At 38.5% G+C, this 21,598-nt stretch overlaps 1 protein-coding gene and 1 pseudogene across 1 annotated transcript; one reads left to right on the top strand and one right to left on the bottom strand.

The window, feature by feature from the left end:
* The first annotated feature begins 929 nt into the window (after nt 1-929).
* Nucleotides 930-4,934, top strand: LOC145057122 (tubby-like F-box protein 3). The gene is made up of 6 exons (XM_079004899.1): nt 930-1,353; nt 2,435-2,522; nt 2,784-2,913; nt 3,018-3,197; nt 3,416-3,912; nt 4,519-4,934. The coding sequence occupies exons 1-5, from the start codon at nt 1,036-1,038 to the stop codon at nt 3,900-3,902; spliced, it is 1,203 nt and encodes a 400-aa protein (XP_078861025.1). The 5' UTR covers nt 930-1,035; the 3' UTR covers nt 3,903-3,912; nt 4,519-4,934.
* Nucleotides 4,935-5,463: 529 nt separating this feature from the next.
* On the bottom strand, nt 5,464-6,104 carry LOC145059568 (peptide-N4-(N-acetyl-beta-glucosaminyl)asparagine amidase A pseudogene; annotated as a pseudogene).
* Between the last annotated feature and the right edge of the window lie 15,494 nt (nt 6,105-21,598).

Below are 21,598 nucleotides of genomic sequence, written 5' to 3'. Positions count from 1 at the left end.
TAATTCAAGTATGATATGAATCTAAACTGATGCGCGTGCGCGCGCGCACACACACACACACATATATATATATATATACACACCAAATTCATTTTTAAACACAACTTTTTCAATTTCAACTAGTCGGTTGAATTTTTAAAATGAAAAGTTGGAGGACAAAAAGAAAGCTAGAGAAAAGAAGCAAAGGATATGTAATTTTTAAAAACACTATTTCGATCATTTCACTAGAAACGAGTTTGATATGGTTTTGAGGGTTATAGTGGACATCATGAAAAAAAATTATTACAAATAATGTTTTCATTTAATTATCGTTTTTTAGCTTTGTAATCGATTTTAATTAAATTTAATGATGTGTTTTTCTTTTATTAAATCTTATTTTATTTAATTAAAAAAAAATCAAAAATATAATAAAATATGGTATGACACCCACAGTTTTACAGGGTGAGTGAAAAATAAAATGACGATACCATGACAAATGACAATACAATAGTATGGTATGACACCCGTTAATCTAAAAAGCTATAACTTCTTAGTTCAGCAATAAATAGTTTATTGTGTTGATCCATTATGTATTCATATAATACTAATAAATAAAATATAAAGATTATTAAAAATGTCAAAATAAAATTCAATTAGAAATTATACACATATTTAGTAGCAAGAATCACTGAATCACATCGAAACAAAAAGGAAACTACATAAATATACATGTAATGCAAATTGATAATGAATTAAAATATGATAATACAAGTTGATAAAAAAAATTCCAATTATTGTATAAATTAGTTAGAAATATATAGGTTTATTACACAAATAATAATAATAATAATTTGCGTTTTTTATAGAGATGAATGATCTGTCAATGTCCGTTACAAATGCGCGTGCCCTCACGCGCTCCTTAACCAAACGAAAACTCACCAAATCCGGTTTCTGTGTATCCACTACTCTTTTGACATCCCTTCCACACCGAACCCAAACCCTCTTCAATTCCCCTTTTGTATAATTGGCTTCACCAGCAATCACCCACTCTCTTTTATGAATCTGGATTGTGGCTTGAGAACCAGATCCTGCCGTGTCATTCAAGAGACTTCCATGGCTGTTGCTGCTTTAGAACTCGAAGATGACGCTGAAGAAATTGATGACGGTTTGAAACAGAGCTGTTGGGCTAACATGCCTCAAGAGCTCTTGAGAGAGGTCTTGATCAGGATTGAATCATCCGAAAATAAGTGGCCTTCCCGGAAGAATGTTGTTGGTTGTGCTACTGTTTGTAGGAGTTGGAGAGAGATCATGAAGGAGATCGTTAAGAGGCCTGAGATTTCCGGGATGTTGACTTTCCCAATTTCTGTCAAGCAGGTTTACCTCAATTCCTACAACTATGTCTGATTGTTTCATTTTTTTGTGTGCCTCGATGATTATCAATCGTTTTAGGGTTGGGATTTTGTTGTATGGTTCACTATTTGGGTGTATCCCTTTATTGTGTGGTAATTATTCTGACGTGTTAGTTCATATCTATAAGTTTATAAGGATTTTGTTGGGTGTAGACAAAGGGATACACAAGGGATTGATTGTGTTAATCACATAAGGAAACAAATATTAGAATACATATATGGTACATGGGCTGAGAAATTAAGAAATAGCCATATCTATTATACTTGTATGATCCACTATTAGGGTTGATTATGTGTTACTTATCCACTTATTTAGACTGTGCATGTATGGCAACTGACAGCCAGACAATTTGATTGATATTTCTGATTTCTGAATGATGAGCTAAATGATAAATAATTACCATTTTATTCCTCTGTCTGAATAAGTATTAAATAAAAACATGGTTGTTTGATCAGTTTTCTTAACTAACAGAAAATTACAATCTCAATGAGAAAAGAAACAGAATAATATCACAACTATTTTAACAATATAAGATATAATCAAACCAAGATTCATGAAAATTAAACAAACTTATAAAGAAAACATAATAAAACAATAGAATCAACAAATGAAATACAACTTGCTCAAATGTTCTAAAACCACACATGTCATTACAGCTCCTTTATTCCATGTCCTTTATTCCATTCTCTAGTTTCACACATGGACAAAAAAGGACAAGCTTCATTTGAATTTTTCTATTTGAGTTCTGTTTCTTATTTTTGTAAATCTTGATACTTTTTCATAAAATTGACACCTTATAGCGTTTTTTTTTTTTTTTTTTTTTTTTTTTTGTTTCTTTGTTAACTATCACAAGCATCATATGTCACAAGTTTCCATATAGTTAGTGTTTGAGATTGATATTTCTTGCTGACACATGTGAATACATTGTTACATAATGTATAAGCTCCTAATTTTTTTCAAATAAATGTATAATTAGGAATTTTACAGTTAAATTGGCTTCTTAACTGTTTCAGTTAATAATAAATAGTTTCTTGCTAACGTGCAGCCTGGTCCTAGAGAATCTCTCCTCCAATGCTTTATAAAACGGAAACGGTCAACTCAAACATATTTCCTTTTCCTTAGTTTGACTCAAGGTAAAGTAAACATCATTTTCATTATTTTTTCTAGAGATAAATGCATGAAATAGCAATGTACTTTTTTTTAAAAAATTATTATTATACCATTATACTTACATTTCTTCTGTAAAACAACATGGTAATAAGTAATAAAGTTGGAGTTCCTAACTTTCTTCTCAGCTTGATTGAATTTGAAGGGTATTTCTTGTTTTATTATGAGCTCTGTGTTTTCTCACATTTGGGTTCCATATTTACTATTTTGTACCTGTAATCTGGCAGCACTTGCTGATGATGGAAAGTTTCTTCTTGCTGCTCGCAAGTTTAGACGCACCACATGTACGGATTACATCATCTCATTACATGCTGATGACATGTCAAAAGGGAGCAATAGATATATTGGAAAATTAAGGTGAGGATTTACACTTACATTTACCATTTGAAAGATTCAGTTTGTTATGATATGATTGGAAAGTAAAGTAAACATCATATTCTTTATATGATTTGATGACACAGGTCAAACTTTTTGGGAACAAAGTTTATTGTATATGATGGTTTGCCACCTCATGATGGAGCTAAAATGACAAAGAGTCGTTCCACAAGATTTATGGGGTCCACTCAGGTTTCCCCTAGAGTTCCTGCTGGAAGCTATCCAGTAGCTCACATCTCATATGAGTTGAACATGTTGGGATCCAGGTATGTTTATATTATATCAGGGAAGGAATGGAATGGTTCATTCCATAGGAATGAAAATGAAGCTGTTTGTTTTGCCTGATGGAATGGAATGGACTGTTCCTGGAGGAATCTGATTCCTTGTATAAACTTTATCTTATTTCTTTGACAAAAAGATGATTCTTTTTTTATATATAAAAACTTTTCTAACATTTAGTCTTTATAACAAAATTAAAAAGCAGGGGTCCAAGAAGAATGCAATGCATCATGGATCCAATCCCAAGTTCTTCCATTGAAGCTGGAGGTGTGGCCCCCACACAAACCGAATTCCCTCTTTCCAGTGGTGAATCTTTTCCTTCAATTCCATTCTTTCGTTCAAGATCAAGCTGTGTGGAAAAAACCTTATCCACCAGTCAAAATCAAAGTCAAAGTCAAAGTCAAAGAGACGGACCTCTTGTTCTAAAAAACAAATCTCCAAGATGGCATGAACAGCTTCAATGTTGGTGCTTAAATTTTCAAGGGCGTGTCACGGTTGCTTCAGTGAAAAACTTCCAGCTGGTAGCCACACCGCCAGCTGGACAATCGGGCCCACAATATGAAAAAGTTATTCTTCAATTTGGGAAAGTAGGAAAAGATGTTTTCACCATGGATTATCGCTACCCAATCTCTGCTTTTCAAGCATTTGCCATCTGTCTAAGCAGCTTTGACACCAAGATTGCTTGTGAATGAGATAACACAGGTTACAACTTTTAAGTAATTGCTTATATTATAGTATATTACATGTTTGGTCCCTGAGTATAGCTGATTTTTGCAACGTTGGTCCCTAAAAGTTTTCTCTTGCAAATTTGGTCCTTATTTTGAAGCTTCTTAACGATTTGGGTCGTGTGTTGTCTAATGTTTTTTTTAATGACCATTTTGCCCTTGGATTAAAGTCGGAGAAAAAATAACAGTATACCATAATGACCTAATTTGTAATTTTCTCTTATTTGTTGATCAAACATTTTATATATGAACATATGCACATATAAAATGTTATAAACCTTGATTAAAAAATAAGAGAAAATTACAAATTTGGCTATTATGGTATACTGTTGTTTTCAGTTTTGATCCAAGGGCAAAGTGCTATTTTTTTTAAAAATAAATATAAATAAATAATAATAATAGCTAGTCTGTTTAGCTTAACTGATACACGGACCAAAATTGTTAGGAAACTACAAAATAAGGACCAAAATTGCAAAAACTAACTATACTCGGAAATAAAAATGTAATTTTGGAGTCATAAAACTCCTGTTGCTTATAGTTTTCTGTGGTCTTATTTATGTATTGCTTATTTGGTGTCTTACAGGAACAAATTTGATGAGATTAAAAAAAAAAAAAAAAAATTCATGTATGAGATGGAAATAAAAGAGGTATGGTATGGTATGGTTTCATGGGGCATGAATGTGCAGATTTGAAGACTCTATGCATGCATTGATGAAAGTGAGTAGAGGGAAATTCAAATAAGAAGCCTTATTCCATTCCATTCATAATTGTTATTGATGGTGATGGTGTGGGTTTTCGGTCTTTTTTTTTTTTTTTTTTTTTTTTTTTTTTTTTTTTCTGTTGTAAATAGTATTTATTTCGTTTCGTTAAAAAAAACTGTCAAACTGCTTGTTTTGTTTTCACCTTTTCATTTCATTAATATATGTTATATGTTTGCTGTGGAACCATACAATACAATACAATTTACTGATTTTACTTTCCAGCTATTTTTACATACAATTTTTCATTCAGTAAAAAAACAGCTTTTTAACTGTAAATATTGTGTTATGATTCAGTCCATTGCCCTCCCCTCTCTTTATGCTTCTTTCTCCAAACCTAAGGCTTTAGAACATAAGGTAAATCTCAGTGGCCCCTCACAGCAAGGAAGGTGACTAGGTGAGATTTTACTTATGACTTATGTGGGAACAAGGATGTTAACACACTTGTGTTTTTGTTGGGTAAATGTGTTATACCATTTACGTTGATTATTTACATGTCATGTCATTTTTTTAGGGATAATGTCACTGTAACACAACCAACTTTTGTGATTTGTCTGACTTGACTAATTATGTTTTTTTTTTGTGCATTAGGCCATCTAACTTTTACTGTACATGTCAATTAAATCATTATCGTTAGTTTTTAACCATTCCTCTGTTAACTAGTCATCTAAATTATACGAATAGCCCTTATGGTTTAAATTTCATTCGTAATTGGTCGTTATCAGCCATGTTTTAAATCACATGACTAAAACTACCACTATTCTGAAACTCTAGGGGCCAAAGTGTAACATTGAATACCCTGTAAGCATTGATCTGTTGGTCGAGTTCTTTGTCGAGTTCTTTCTTAGTTCCCTCTTATTTGAATTTACCTATCCTGTAGCTTGACTGCTCCTTTCTCCTTCTACTTCGAATTCTCCATCAAGGAGTACAAACTCATATTTACGTTGGATCTCCATTGATAGGACTTTATACTTCACAGTTTCAGTGCTTACATCTGTATGATCCAACCAAAGAGCAGATTTGCATCGATAAGCCAAAAGGAGATACCATCAGCAACTTGAAGCCCGATTTGATGGTTTTTGTTATCTAAAAGAAGCCCTAGAAGCGGAGTGAAATCGATATCATAAGTAGGAAGATCAAAAGCTCCAATGGAGACAACAGGCTCCCAAAATAGAGGATTGATTCAACCGGTGAATATCACCGGGAAAGGAACCACTGATCCGACTAATTGACCGTCAATCGCCACCAATACTTCACGGTATGCCTCGTGAGCTCTTCCGGTGGCCAAATTGTTGGTTTCTACATATGAATCTGAAGGATTCATGTACCAGAATTCATCTTCTCCATGAAACAAAACATATAATTCAAGCATCGCTTTGTAAGTCTTCTGAGAAATTTGAAGATTGACAATTCAGGTACATGAATCGTTCAGATTTGGTAGAACCACATCTCCTGGCTTATTATACGGATACAACGAATTTAAAACTCGACCGAACTCAACCTAGTAAAGCGAAACGACGAGACCTGAAACTGAACTTAACCTCCTTTCGACTGTATGATCGAAGTCGAGATATGAAAATTTTGGAAAATTCTCTCAACCTTTCTAATCGATTTTAATGGAGCGTCAGGTAAGTTGGGATACGAAAGAATTTATGGGAAGATGATGACAATGTTATATTTTGGTCCCTAGAGTTTCAGAATTATGGTAGTTTTAGTCGTGTGATTTAAAACATGGCTGATAACGACCAATTACGAAAGAAATTTAAACCATAAGGGTCATTCGTGTAATTTAGATAACTAGTTAACGGAGGAATGATTAAAAACTAACGATAATGACCTAATTGACATGCACAATAAAAGTTAGATGACCTAATGCGCAAGAAAAAAACATAATTGGTCAAGTCGGACAAATCACAAAAGTTGGTTGTGCTACAATGACATTATCTCTTTTTTTTAACTGCGAAAAGATTTTATTAAACTAGCGACCTACAAGGAGAGTACAAAGACGAAACAATTCCATAATTACTAAATTGGGATAAGATTCACCCATCTTATTAGATTTGGAACGACCACAACAACTCATCTATAAACTCACAAACCATGGACACAACAAACACACCAGAGAAATGAAAAACAAACCCATCTATCACTACTATTCCTAAGAGAAACAGAGGATAATAAGGAGACAAACGTCGAGAGCTGAAAGAGCTTGACTCCTCCTCCCTGAGCTCGATGAAAATAACCCAATTGGTATGAAGTTTGGTTTGAACTATGGCCCCATTATCTTAACTCCAACGCATACAGTCTAGGAAAATGTCGATGCAAAGGTGTATCAACCAACAAGATATCATTCCAAAAAGAAATAATAAACCCATCCCCCAATTGTAACCGACATAAGGATAAAAGATCTACTCATTTGTTATGAAGATCATGAACTCCCTTCAGAATATTCAACGAAACTGACCTCTTATGAGGAGGTAAATCTCTATCCGGTAAACCATGAATGCCATGAATCGTACTAACATCTTTCACCTAAAAATAACATTTTTTTTGCTTCCGAAAGTGTCATACCTACTTGAACAACAAAGCATGGTTTAACGCAAAAAAGGCTACTAATCCCCAACCCACCATTCTTTTTTACTTAGCCATCACTTGCTTACTTGCCATCATTTATCCCAACTAACCCATGTCATTTTCCGCTCCTCCAAATCATCCCTTATAAAAATTAATTTCTCAACGATTCCATTTTCAAAAGAATAGTCAACGGAGCCTTAAAAAGAGACGCGTAATATATGGATTGCTCCCAACACTGATTTGACTAGGGTCAATATCCCTCCTACCAATAATGACTTTACTCTCCATTTAGGATTTGTCATAGACCTGCACCCCATCACCACCGCCACCATATACACCTCAGAGTCTGTGACACCAATCCCGAGCAAAAGACGATTTTGGAGATTAATCTTCAACCCTGAAGATAAACGAAAACAATACAGAATTCGAACAATATTTGAAAAATTAGAAGAACTCCAATTCCCGATAAAAACATCATTTGCCTGAAATATGTGAAATAATCCCTGGCCCAATCGAAATGCTTGTGAAAAAATAGCAGCCATAGTATGTCTAAAAGCTATATTTAAACTATTTATCACAAAAAGAAAAAGAAAAAGGGAAAGCAGGTCGTCATGATGTAAACCCTTGTGAAATCGAAATTCATTAGTAGGATTATCGTTAACCACCGTCGATTATGTAGATGAGGTTAAAAAGCCTTGAATCCATTTCCTATACTTGTGATTGAACCCAAATCGCTCTAGGATATCATTTAACCAACTCGAACTGAGTCATATGCTTTAGCAAAATCTACCTTAAAATCATCACTTTCTTTATCTTAGTTTTACACCAAGACCCCACCTCATTAAAAATAAAAGGCTTGTTTGACGTTTTCTTCATTTGACAAGCATTGATTGCTCAATACTGATTAAATCACCCACCACCTTACTTAACTGATTGGCTAAAATCTTCCCAACTATTTTGTATTGTCATCCAATTAAGCTTATCAGTCGAAAGTTAGAAACAAACTTAGCATCACATATCTTCGATATTAGAGTTATAAACTGAAATTGTGATATCCTGTAACCCTCTTTCTGTTGGATTAGTGTCTAAGTCCATAACTATTTTGGTATGTACTTGAACCGATTATAAGCATGGTCCTATTGGGTTGCCTTCACCATAGCAATATGTAGGATGAATTAAGGAGAGAAAGGATTAATTATGAATTATTAATATATTATGAGAATAGTATATTAAAGGAGAAACCATATTGTTTAATTAATATTAGTCAAAAATTAATAAAGAATTAATTTTGTGGCTAAAAGATATTAATTAAACTTAGGGGACTGGAATTGTAATTATAAGATAATTGCAATTGGGCTATGGATCACCTTGGAATAATAGGTTGGACGAATTCTATGGGGAAGCCCATTAGAAATCATCCAAGGCATGTTCCAAAAGGGGTCCATGGGTTGCTTAGGGCTTAAGCAATCAAATTAGGGTTTCCTTGTTAGATAACCCTAATTGCCTACCTATTTAAAGAGCCCTTGAGACCCAAAAACGTGGCTAAGTGTTCCTTTAGGGTTTCCAGCTGTTTTTGGTGCCTCCTCTCTCCTCCCTCTTCATCCAAGTTGCTTAGTGGTGTTTGTGACTCCATTAGAGGTGCAGCACTTGAGGCACTAAGCTTTCTGAAGCCAATCAAAGCAAGGATCGATTGTTATTGCTATATAACAATCAAAGGTAAGATCTAAACCCTAATTTCAGTTATAGTTTAATAGATCTAGGGTTTATGGCTTTGGATATCAATTGCATGTTCATTAGATAAACTAGATCCAAAGCTATTATGGTTTGCATGTACACCATAGGATTGATGTATTGCTTAAAACCCATCACTTTCATTCAACATAAAAGGTATATATACAAATTACAAAGGAAATGTGCCTAAATACAATTGGGTTGAACAATGCTGGATTAATAATACATAATACACAAATAATGATATGTTAACAACCCCTGTAGTAATAACGAGGGAAGAATCCCATGTTTAAGCTGAACCGGAGCTCAAGAAAAAGAGGTGATGGAAGACTTTTAGTGAAAATGTTAGAATATTGAGAAGAATATGACACATGTAATACATGGTTTTGGGATCCCTTATAGGGTTCCATAAGTCTCATGGGTGTTAATAAGGAAATGATTTGATTTGGAATTAAATCTATTATTTAATTATTTAAATCTTGCTTTGTCCCTAAGTTACCTAAACTATAAATAGTACCCATTGGAACCTCAAATTCGTGCGTACACTTTCATCAAAGGTGGTGAACGAAAATTTATACATATCCTCCTCTCTCCTCAAGTGTCTTCTAGTTCTAGGGTTTGGGTGTGGGCCCTCAGAGGCATCATCCTTTTGGTGCTAGCTTTTCAAGCTCAACAAAGGAAGGAATCAAGTAAACTTGTTTGCTATAACAAGTTTAAGGTATATAACTCTACTTTGTGATTTTCAAAATTTACTAGGGTCCATCATAATTTTGTTATTCAAAGTATGTTGCCTTAATGTGGAGACATAAATCCTTTTAGGTTGCATGTGCCATTATTATTTGTTAAGTGTTTTTCCGCATTGCGTATGTTGTTGTAACCTAATAAACCCATCACGGCCAACTTCACGACATGAGCCTTCTATGGTCACGTCGTGAACACTTCCATACAAATTAGTCAAGGGACCTCTTATTGTCACGTCGTGACACTCTCCTGATGACGACGTGACCACTATCTAAAGCAAAATCTTAATGATTTGAGTCCTTAATCCTTTAAGTCTTCAACTCCAACCTTTATAGAAGCTTTAATGGACTACAAAGGTCCATAAAAATGACAAATTTATAGGCATGCATGCTCCATGCATGTCCTCTACCCATTATAGGTCAAAATAAAGGAAATAAGGCCAAAACTCATGCTTGGAGTCCAAACCACCACCTATCCTCATATCTGAGACATATGCTAAACTAAAGGCCTCAATGATCCATAAATTTGCTAATTTTATGGATCCCATGCATGCTACCCAACCCAACCATGAAGAAAAGTGAATAGAACTTAAATCCAACATGGTTAAGAGAAAAGGCAAGAATTTTAGGACTTACAAAGGTCCAGAAACAACACAAGACGGTGAGGAGGAGGCTCGATTGTTGAACCAATGCACCAAAGGGACCTTCTTCTTCTTCATCAAAGAGCTAAAACCATCTGAAAATGAGCCAAAACCACAAAGATGAGCTAGGGTTAGAGTTTTTGAGGCTTAAGGGAGATTAAGGCTAGGAAATGAACCCTAATTTCGAGTTTAGGGTACTTAAATACGAAGAAATACCTAAAAGATCATGGGCTTGGGTTGTAGCTCTTTTCACGTCGTGACCAACTATGTGTCACGTAGTGACTGCTCAGGTTGTCACATTATGACCACTCTTTGGTCACTTCATGACACTCGTTTTTGCCCAAAAACCAAGTTTTTTACTCCTTAATGCCCTAAAATGATCCAATCCAGGAAACTGGTGTTACACTTGGGTTCTTTATGGTAACTAATGACTTCTAGAAAAGCTTTGTGTGAATTTGTAAACTTATCATAAGAAACTATAACAACCCAAAAACAGTGATACAATTTTTCATTTTTAAAATCATCAAAAACATACATCAAGTGTAACCATAATAATACAAATGTATCAAGATATCAGATCGAAAATATCAGAGTTAATGATCATCGATGCGGAAATCACAAGTGGATGTTATGCGATCACGTCAGTCCCTTGCTTTCGATACGAAAATACCAGAAACGTTAAACCATAAACCAGAAGCACAAAGCTTAGTGAGTTCCCCAAAATACCATGTATTATACAAATCAGTGGACCCTGCCCTGGGGTATGTCTCAACCCAATACACATCAATGGGCCCAGCCTTGGGGCCTAACCCTGGGGTATATTTTAACCCAATACAAGTTAGTGGGCCCAACCCTGAGATATATTTCAGCCCAAGCATACAAGATTGGGCCTATCCCTAGGGTGTACTTCAACCCAAACATATATGTAAGATTCACAAAGACAAGTAGCATCATACACAACTTAATCTAGTGGGCCGACATTATTGCCTTCGACCCATGAGTATAGTGAGAAAACTCACCTGACTCATGAACTCAACTAAACCACAACTCAATTCCCCGCAACAGGTGTTGCAATCCTCCTATCAAAACACACCAGATCCAACCTTAGTCTACACACCAAATCCAACAATATTGACCAAAAATTAACCTATGTCAACAAGTCAACGGTCAAGATCAAAGTCAACAACCAATAACATTAAACATTGAGCCTTACGTCGTGACCCTCCCTTGGCACACCGTGATAATTCACTCAACCGATTCCACTCAACTCACTCCAACTCAGTCAACTCAGTCACGGGCAAACCACTTAGCATGCATCACGATGTGAGCCCTCCTTGGTCATGCCGTGAGCATAACTGAATAACTCAGATGCGAGATCCTTCCTCAGCCACATAGTGACACCCTCAGTGTCACGTCGTGACTTCAGTATGAAACATTCCCTTGATGATTTGAGTCCTTAAACCATTAAGTCTTTAAAACCAACTTTTCTAGAAGCTTAAGGGGACTCCAAATGTCCATAAAAATGTTTATTTTATATATATGCATTCTCTATGCATGTCCTTAATCCATTTTAGGTCAAGAATAAGGAGATAACACCAAAACTCCCATGCATGGATCCAATACTCCACCAACTTCTAGATTTGAACTTTATAATAATCAATGGACCCTTGGAATCCATAAAGTTGCTAATTTTATGGACCCCTTCCATTCAATCTTGCTCAAACATGAAGAAAATAGGACAAAAACCTAGATCTAACAACATAAGGAAATAAAGTTTGAGCCTTGGACACTTACAAAGATCTTTAAAGAGTATGAGATGATGATGATGATGTTTCCTTGCAAGCTTTACTATTAGAACACCTTCTTCTCCTTCTTCTTATTCTTCTTCAATCTACCAAGTGCAACAAAAGGGCCAAGAATCACCAAGAGGATTATGATTAGGGTTTTATGAGGTTAGAGAGTGAGAGGGGAGAATAGGAAAACCCTAGGCCCCCCTTATTCCTTAAATACCTGAAAAAATGAGGGTTTTTTTGTCTCTAGGTGGTTTGTCACGTCGTGACACTAACACTGACCAACCCATGAATCATGGCCGTATCACGACGTGATGGTGCATCCCTCACGTCACAACCCACCCAAACATGCAAAATACTTGGAATTTTAGTACCTCGAGGATTCAGATGTTACAAAAACAAAGCTAGCAAGATCATGTATCATCGAGGCAAGTTTATCATGTGTCAGTGATGCATGGTCTACCAAAAGGGGGAAATTTCACTTCAAAATTGTTTAAATGCTTGGGTCTTGTCTTGTTTTTCTTTTCTCTCTGGTTTGTACTTGGTTGTGCATCAAAAAGGATAAGTGCCGCCACATTCTCGATGGGATGCTCACTTTCGGGTGCCATGTCTTCGTTTGTTGTCGTCCCACTAGTCGTATGATTTGTATTAGAAACAACTTCAGGTATTGTGTTGAGACCATCGATAGGTTCATGCTAAAAGATTTTTCAATCTTCGTGTATAGTTTTTCTAAGAAAATCAACTTCATCGTGTCGTGTTCTCCTCTTTTAAATTTTGTGCATTGAATGGAAACTCATTTTTCAACGAATATAACGTTCCTAGACATAAAAACTTCCTATATTTGATGTCATAAACATGATGCCCTTTCTGACCTTGTAGATACCCAATGAAAATTCCCAATCTCCCCCTTACTTTGAACTTATCCCATTTAGTATTCGTGTTTCTCATGTAAACCAAGCATCCAAAAACTTTCATGTGGTCATAATTAGGTTTTTGCCAAAACATAATCTTATAGGGTGTTTTATGCTCTATTACCTTTGAAGGCAATTTATTTATGATGTATGTGGCTGCCAGGACACAATCCCCCTAGAACTTGACAGGAAGGTTTGCTTCAAACTTTAGGGCGCATGATACCTCAAGAATATGTCTATGTTGACGTTCCACAACACCATTTTGTTGTGGGTGTGGGGACAAGTGGTATCAAGCACGATTCCTTCCTTAACATAATAATATTTCATTGTTAGTGATATGAATTCACCACCATTTGCAGTTCTTATTCTTTTAACTTTTTGGTCAAATTGTTTTTTCACCATACTATGAAAGTTCTTCAAACAAGTTCATGCCTCACTCCTTTATTTCAACAAATATATCCACACAAGCTCTACTGTGATCATCAACAATGGTGAGAAAGTAACTAGCACCCGAATGTGCAGGTGTACGATATTTACCCCAAACATCACAATGTATTAACTCAAAACAAATATTAGTGTTTTTATTGAACTCTTTGGAAAGGGCAATCTAGTGTTCTTTGCATTTACACATGAATTGCAAATTCTACCCTTAAAACCGCTACAAAAACTACCTGATACACTAACATGTTTAAGCTTGGACTCAGAAGCGTGACCCAACCTTTGGTGTCATAGATCCATATTTCTTGTCGTTATCAATGCTCTTCTTTACCCCCACTTCCATGCTCATTCGGTATAGACCTTTTTTGCACTCACCCACGCAAATTAGGTTCCTCGAGAGTAAGTCTTACATATAACAAAAATCAGGAAGAAATGTTATGTCGCACTGCAAATCTTTGGTGAGTCTATTAATAGACAATAAGTTGCAATTAAAGTTACGTATGTGCAAAGCTTTATCAATAACGATATGGTTTTGTAACTTGCAATCTCATATCCCTTCAGCAATTATGTGATCACCGTTAGGAATGGTGCCAGGAGGCTCAAAGGCATTCTTAGTGACGTTTTTAAGTAACCATTGATTTCAAGTTATGTGTTCAGTTGTGCCTGATTCAACGAAAAAAGCCTTGTCGTGATCAGTCTTACCATCCATGTTAACGGTGGGAGAAGCATTGGTTTCTTATTGAAAAATGTTTGAGGAGTCTTTGGTACTATTCAGTCAACAAAACAAGTATGGGGCTAGGTTTTGAGTTTGCGTAGGATACCCTTGCCTTTCCTTTTCTTATTTTCCTTACATGGCCACCAATCCAGATACTTGATATGTTTGAAACAACCATCCTTGTTGTGACCCTTGTTTCGTATAGAAGGTACATTATGATTCATTCGTGTTCCCTTGTTTAGTATCCTTTTGCACCGCCTTTTTGTTTTGTTGCCTATTATAACCGCCGATCTCCTTTTCTCCCTTGAAAAAATGCTTGAAAATTTGCAGTTTTGTTTGTGTGTTTCTTGGCAACAGTGATGGTTTGTTGGCGCTCATCTTCCGTCACCAGGTGATAAGCTACGCCTAGGCTTGGTATGGGTTTCATGGCTAGAATTTGAGTTTTTATGGTAGAATACTCACTGTCAAGTCCCATGAGGAATTCGTAAAGCCTTTCTTTATCTTTGGACTCATTCAACCTTTTACCCTTATCACACGTACAACCAACATGTAACACCATAAATTTTCAAACAAAAATTTTCATTTTAAAATCACATAATTCTCATATTACATTTCACAAAAATAACATTTATTTAGTTTACAAATCGCAACTCTATAATTGTTTGATTAATAATCAAGGATCCTCAAAACATAACTCTTTCACTAGTGTGTACAATCAAGCCGGTGCCTTCCCGCGATCCTGAGAAAAACCTGAAACACATATCACATAACACGGTAAGCACGAAGCTTAGTGAGTTCCCCAAAATACCACACACAACTTATTAGCCACTCGAGGCTATAACACAGGAAGACCCTTCGGTCAATGTGTCTTAGTGGGACCCTCCGGTCCTAACTCAGTAAGCACAAAATAATACACAACATAAATCATATAGACATAATGCAGGATATCTCATTACTCAATATAAAGACATAAGACATCTCAGTCACACAAATATATCACTAATGGTAAGTATAGTGAGAAGACTCACCTTGGATGATGAACAACCCCTATAAACGTTGTTGCTACGCACCGACCTCTAACTCTGAGCCAAGCCCACAATTAACCCAATTAGGAACTAAGTCCAAACTCTTACTCATTAGGTCTAAAGGTAGTCTACTAACCAGCCCATCCATACCCTAAAACCCATTGGGCCCACCAAGGCCCAATAATAAATGGGCTCTCCTGAAGCCCAACTCTCAAATCTAAATGGCAAGCCCAACTCAAGGACCCAAAGCACATACACACACACACACACACACATATATATATATATATATATATATATATATATATATATATATATATATATTCCTCTGGTCCAAAACTCTATTGCAACAAGCCTAAGCTCCAGGCCCAACACTTAAGGCCCAAAAATGAGAGTTAGCCCAAAAGTCCACAGTAAGGTTACGTGGGGTGTACCTCCATTGGTGCGCTCAGCGTACTCACGGATCCAGATTGGCCATCGGGGACACTAGGGCAGTACACGGGGTGTACTGGAATTACACTCAACGTACTCCCCAGATTGACTCTTTCTACTCATTGGGTCTTAATCAGTTAAGACCTTGACTCAAATCACAGATCTGGATTCCCTAATAGCCCTCACTCCATAAAGTCAGCGACTTTAAGCCTTTGCATGGTTGATATGGTCACAAACACCCAAAACACTCACTCTCTTATCTCAAAAAGCTCATAACTCATGCATGGCTTGATTCCAACGTCCAAGATTGGATTTTTATGACATTACACCACTAAATACACTCAAAGGGGTTGATCATAGTCTCTGGAGCTCAATATCTCATAAAGTCTTCACCTTTTGGGACAAAAACCCTAAAATACTCTATTATGATGCACAAAACAAAAGAGTGAGAAAGCTTGGAGCTTTATACCTCATGATGAAGATCCCAACTCAAATATGCTCAGATCCAAGGCCTGGACTTTCACTCCTTCTTCTCAGATAAGGGATTATTCCTGCCAAAACTTCAAACTTCCATTGCTTCCTCGATATAACTCTGATTCCAATGTACCTCATATCCATGGAAAGGCGACGAGATGCCCTACGCTTCTAGCAACTCGTCGCAAACTCGGGACTTCCTCATGCCCGGGTTGCAGCCCACGAACCCTAATCACGGTCGATCCGAAACAGGATGTTACAATTCTCCCCCACTTGAATTAGATTTTGCCCTCGAAAAGCTCCTTATCATACATAGATCGAACCCAATAACCCGAGAAGTACCACCAAAATTACCTCATATAATACAAAAATTCTTCCAAAGACACCTGAACCCAACAGGGACTCCCGACCCTAAAGAAGGACAGACCCTTCTGTCGTTGCGGTACTCGATCCGACTCTCTAGAACTTGAAAACCCTAGTGGTCTGTCTCTTTGCCAGACCACCCTCAAAAAACATCATTATGTTAATCTCTCATCGACTAACATACTCTAAGAACACTCTACCAACTCTGATTCTCTAATCAATCCCGGTCGAACTCAAGAGGAGCGGAAAGGTGAAAACCCACTAAGGACCCACCGCCTGAACAACTTTTAGAACTCTTCTAAAGGAATGATACTCAAAACTCTGCCCTCAGACAAGGAAGCGGTCAAGACAGCTCAGAATGATCCTCCGAAACCCTTATTCATAAGTCTAATTCATCTTAAATGTCCCTTCCAACACTGAGCACCCGGTAAACTCTGACCCGATAGTTAAACCTCCAAAGGTTACCCACTGCATACCTAATAAAACGACTTACCAGCTTCCTTCTCAAAGCAACTACCTCGGCTCATTGTGACACACAAGTCAGGAAGTCCGATTTACCCCAAGCGAATACTACAGCCCCATATAAAGTCGTCTCACCTCCGAACTATGTCGTCTACCATCTACTGGTTCCATGCGTCTTGCGGTTCTTCCCATACCAACGAAACTGACCCACTTTGGTCTGAGACATCAGATAGAGATCATTACCCCTCAAAATGAAACCCATCTGCAAATTCGGAACCTCGTCCCGCCTACTCAATACACGAGTTGTCCCAAACTCAACTTGAGAGTCTGATTCCACAGCAAAATTTGAACCATTCATTTCCAATTTGATACTCAACCCGAACCCACGATTCACGAATTTATGCACACACCATCTCTCCAATTCCTTCTGATTACGATAATCCCTCCTTAACCCGAGATACAACAATCCTCGACCGACACGGAGACCCCAATCTCGCCCCTGGTCTAGAAAACAGGTTCCCGAAGACTTAAGCGGTAAGGCTACCCCAGCCTAAGAACTCCTTTGCATCATACTCTGACTAGTGAATACTACAGCTCCCCGCAGAAGAGTATTCACTCTTATCAACTACTAAGTGCTACGGTTCCCCCCGTAGGCTTACGACACCTCTCACTAACTAGTGAGTACTACGGCTCCCCACAGTATCACAACACTGTCCCTGTAACCAATGAATACTACGGCTCCCCGCAGTATCATAACACTCTCTCACTGATTAGTGAATTCTATGGCTCCCCGCAGTATCACAATACCCTTTCCCATTGACTCATGAATGCTACGACTCCTCGTAGTCTTACAACACTCTCTTATTCACTCACTCACCATGGGCTCACTCCATGGTTTCTCCTGATAATCCCAAGTGATTACTCCCACCTGGATCCACTTGCTCTATTATGACCTCGTAATCTCATCATCAAGACATCACTACATTGAGTTCATCAACTCATGCTCCGCAGCTCAACCTAGATAGGTGGTTACTCCCACCCAACTTATGCACCACTACTCCATGATGTAAATTCTCGAAGGAAAGGCACTTTTCTCAACACAAATACACCATTAGACAGTCTCACTTCCGTGACACTTAACTGATGGGTTCCCACTGGAACACAAATCTCTCGGTACTCCACTCGCCATCTCACACTCGAGTCTTAGCATGACCAAAAATTAGGACATCATACTCGGTTACCTCGGTACACCATCACAACATCTCACCCTGTCTTGCGTCAACCACTGATCTTCCAATTACGTAACTCGAAACCTCAAAATACCTCCTTCTCCCAAATGGAAATACGGAGGAATCGTTAACGACTGAATACACGTTGATGAAATTCTGAAGCTTCATCCTCTAATGATCACCACCCATAGGAAACTACTCATACTGACTCTGAAATTGGTTGACAAATCAATTGTTGCCCCTCCTGGAGTATAGATCACAATCTATACCTATACCCGCAAATCTCAGCTATTGCACCCTGAACTCAGCGACCCAACCACCTCGAACTCAACATTTGCAAACCCGATAAATTCCCTAGCCCCAATAAATTCTCTGACCAATGGCCACCCGCCGTGGATTCACTCATCCTTTCTTAAGCACATACTCATACATCATCCCGCCTTGCACCTCGCCTCATCAACCAATAACCCAGGTCTCATGTGTCCGCACCGCAGATCTCCATAACATGTTCCCTAACCGCACTTGAATGGATCGCAGATCCCCTCATTAGAATACCCAGTTCTCCCCCACTCAGGGTTTGAACCATCACCAATTGGTATATCAACAATCTACTCCACAGACTGTTTCACCAGTTACACCACACTTGACTCTTGGAACGTACCACGTAATAACTCAATGATCTTCCCAATGGAAACCAAGCAACTCCAAATATCCCATAACTCAGACAAAAATCTTGGAATCCTCCCAACGTGACTGCCTCTAGTCATCTCGAAGCCTCAGGCCAACATACCGTCGGATACCCCAACTGTTTCGAATTAGCCCTGACCCTTGGTCCGGGAATAGTGTACTATCATGTAGCACCTGATTCCGGGTACGTAAATTTCATTTGAGTATTTTCATTTTAGCCTTGGACTCGGCGAGTTGTAGGCCCGACTCGCCGAGTAGGGACGGGACCCGGGACATGTTTTAAGTTGGCGACTCGGCGAGTCCGTATCCTGGACTCGACGAGTCACCGCTGTTTGATGAAACCCTAAGTCTCAGGGGTTTGCACCCTATTTAATCCCTCATTCCGCCCCAAACTCGCCCCCATTCACCCTCAGAGCCCCCAACATCGTCCTTGCCCTTTTTCCTTGAGAGATTGAAGTATTTGGGTGTGTTTTTGAAGTTGTTGAGGAGCAAGAAGAGAAGATCAAGAAGAGGAGAAGGAGGCCAAGCATCTCTGTGTCATCCCAACGTTTTCCCTGAGGTATAACTCATTTCCCCTCTGTTTTTTGAGCTGGTAGTCCCTAATAGCTTCATGAAGGTCCTTCTTGAGCCATTTCCCAAGCTTGTTTGTGCATTGTGGGTCATATTAAGTTGTTAGCCTTTAGATCTAGACACTATTCCGTCCCTGGAGCTTGGACCTACTGTCTTTATGGAGTCATGTTGCACACAAGTCCTAGATCTACCCCTTTTGGTGCACTTTGAGCCTTAAAACCTTCATTGGTGATGATCTACACGTAAAGTTGGAAACTTTACATGTAAACTAGGCCCTAGGAGCCTAGATCTATGAATGGCATGGACTGGATTCAAGCAAAATCGTGTATATGGCTTTTGCATGAAGCAGACTCGGTGAGTCGCTCATCTGACTCGGCGAGTCGAGTCGCGAGTCTCCGAGTTTGTCCCCTTTTCGTTGTGTCGAGTAGAGTAGTGAGTCCTGGGTGGACTCGGTGAGTTGGAAGCTGAACTCACCCATGAAGGAACTCGGCGAGTCAATGCCCTGACTCGGCGAGTTCAAGGTAATCTTCTTAGATCAAGAACAGACTCGGCGAGTTGTTCATACAACTCGGCGAGTCACAGCATAAAGTGTTCATCGAATGAAGATGAACTCGACGAGTTGTTCATACAACTCGGCGAGTAGGATGAAGGACTTGGACATCAGTTTAGAAGGAGAACTCGTCGAGTCAACGCCCAACTCGACGAGTAGAGACAGGTTGTAGGACAATCGATTAGATAGGGACTCGGCGAGTTGGAGAGCCAACTCGGCGAGTCGGGTCAACAGAAAGTTGACTCTGGCTTTGACTTTTGACTTGATCAAGGGTAAAATGGTCATTTTACCCAAAGGTCAGTTAGCGGTGTTTGATTGAGTGTTTTGTGGGAATTATAGTCGGAGGATTTCCGGAGCAGCAGTAGCAGCAGTAGACCGTCAATTCCCACACAGGCCAGCAGCTATCTCGAGGTGAGTTTCCTTCCAGTAGGAACGGGTCTAAGGCACCAAGGTCGGCCTGTATAGACGAAACGTTAGTATTCGAGTGTGGGCCGAGCCCATATCTCTTGGTTGAGCTGATTATGATATGTGCCAGTATGATAGAGTTGTCTATACTTGTTGTCTGTGTGATACTTGTATATTATGGGTTCGCGGTTGAGTGTGGGCAAGGCCCGTATCTCTCCAAGAGTGGAGTGTGGGCTAGGCCCGTATCTCCCAGATAGTAGAGTGTGGGCGAGGCCCGTATCTTCCGGCTAGCGGAGTGTGGGCAAGGCCCGTATCTTCGTGAGTGTGGGCGAGGCCCGTAACTCCTAGCTCCATGTTGTATGTTGTATGCTTGTGCGGTATGAGGTATTATGGGGGAGCTCACTAAGCTTCGTGCTTACAGTTTTCAGTTTGATTTCAGGTACCTCTTCAGCTAAGGGAAAGGAGTCGGTGCGGTAGCGACATATCACACACACTCTTGTTTTCCGCACTATGGATCTCTGGGATGTACTCTAAATTATTACTATGACATTACCGGTTTTCAGACATGAATTATTATTATGAATGTTTTGTAATGATGTTTTTATGTTTTGACCTAAATTAAAAATGAATTTTTTTACCGGTATTTTTGGGGTGTTACATATCGCCTCTGATCCCTCGACCAGCCTCCTACCGCGGGAATCATCATAAAATCAAGGGACCTCACTCTCACAGTAAATACATGACATAGACAATGAGGGCCACCACCCCGACATACTTCTCTTAATCACCTGAAACTACTGCTAAAAGTATGCCTCCCTCAATAAGGCTGTAACACCCGGATTCCCACGTATATTAATTATTCCTTTATATTTTTGGAGGTTGAGATGGGACTCGGCGAGTTGGTATTTGGACTCGTCGAGTATGGTCGCGGATTCGCATCCGGGTTCACAGCTGGACTCGGCGAGTTCATGAGTGGACTCAGCGAGTCCATGCTGTTTAATAAAACCCTAATTTCCTGGGTTTGGGACCTATTTAAAGGCCCTTAGGGCCCGCATTTACGGCTACCAAACCCCATAGAGAAACCCTAAGAGGTCTAGAGCGTTTGTGAGGAAGGAGAGGCCATTCTTGATCATTTTGTTGGTGTAATAGCAAGAAGGAGGTGACCAAG

This window comes from Lactuca serriola, chromosome 6 (genome assembly GCF_051521515.1).
Source record: "Lactuca serriola cultivar US96UC23 chromosome 6, Lser_US96UC23_V15, whole genome shotgun sequence".
Lineage (NCBI taxonomy): Eukaryota > Viridiplantae > Streptophyta > Magnoliopsida > Asterales > Asteraceae > Lactuca > Lactuca serriola.
This window is presented reverse-complemented; position numbering and strand designations above follow the sequence as displayed.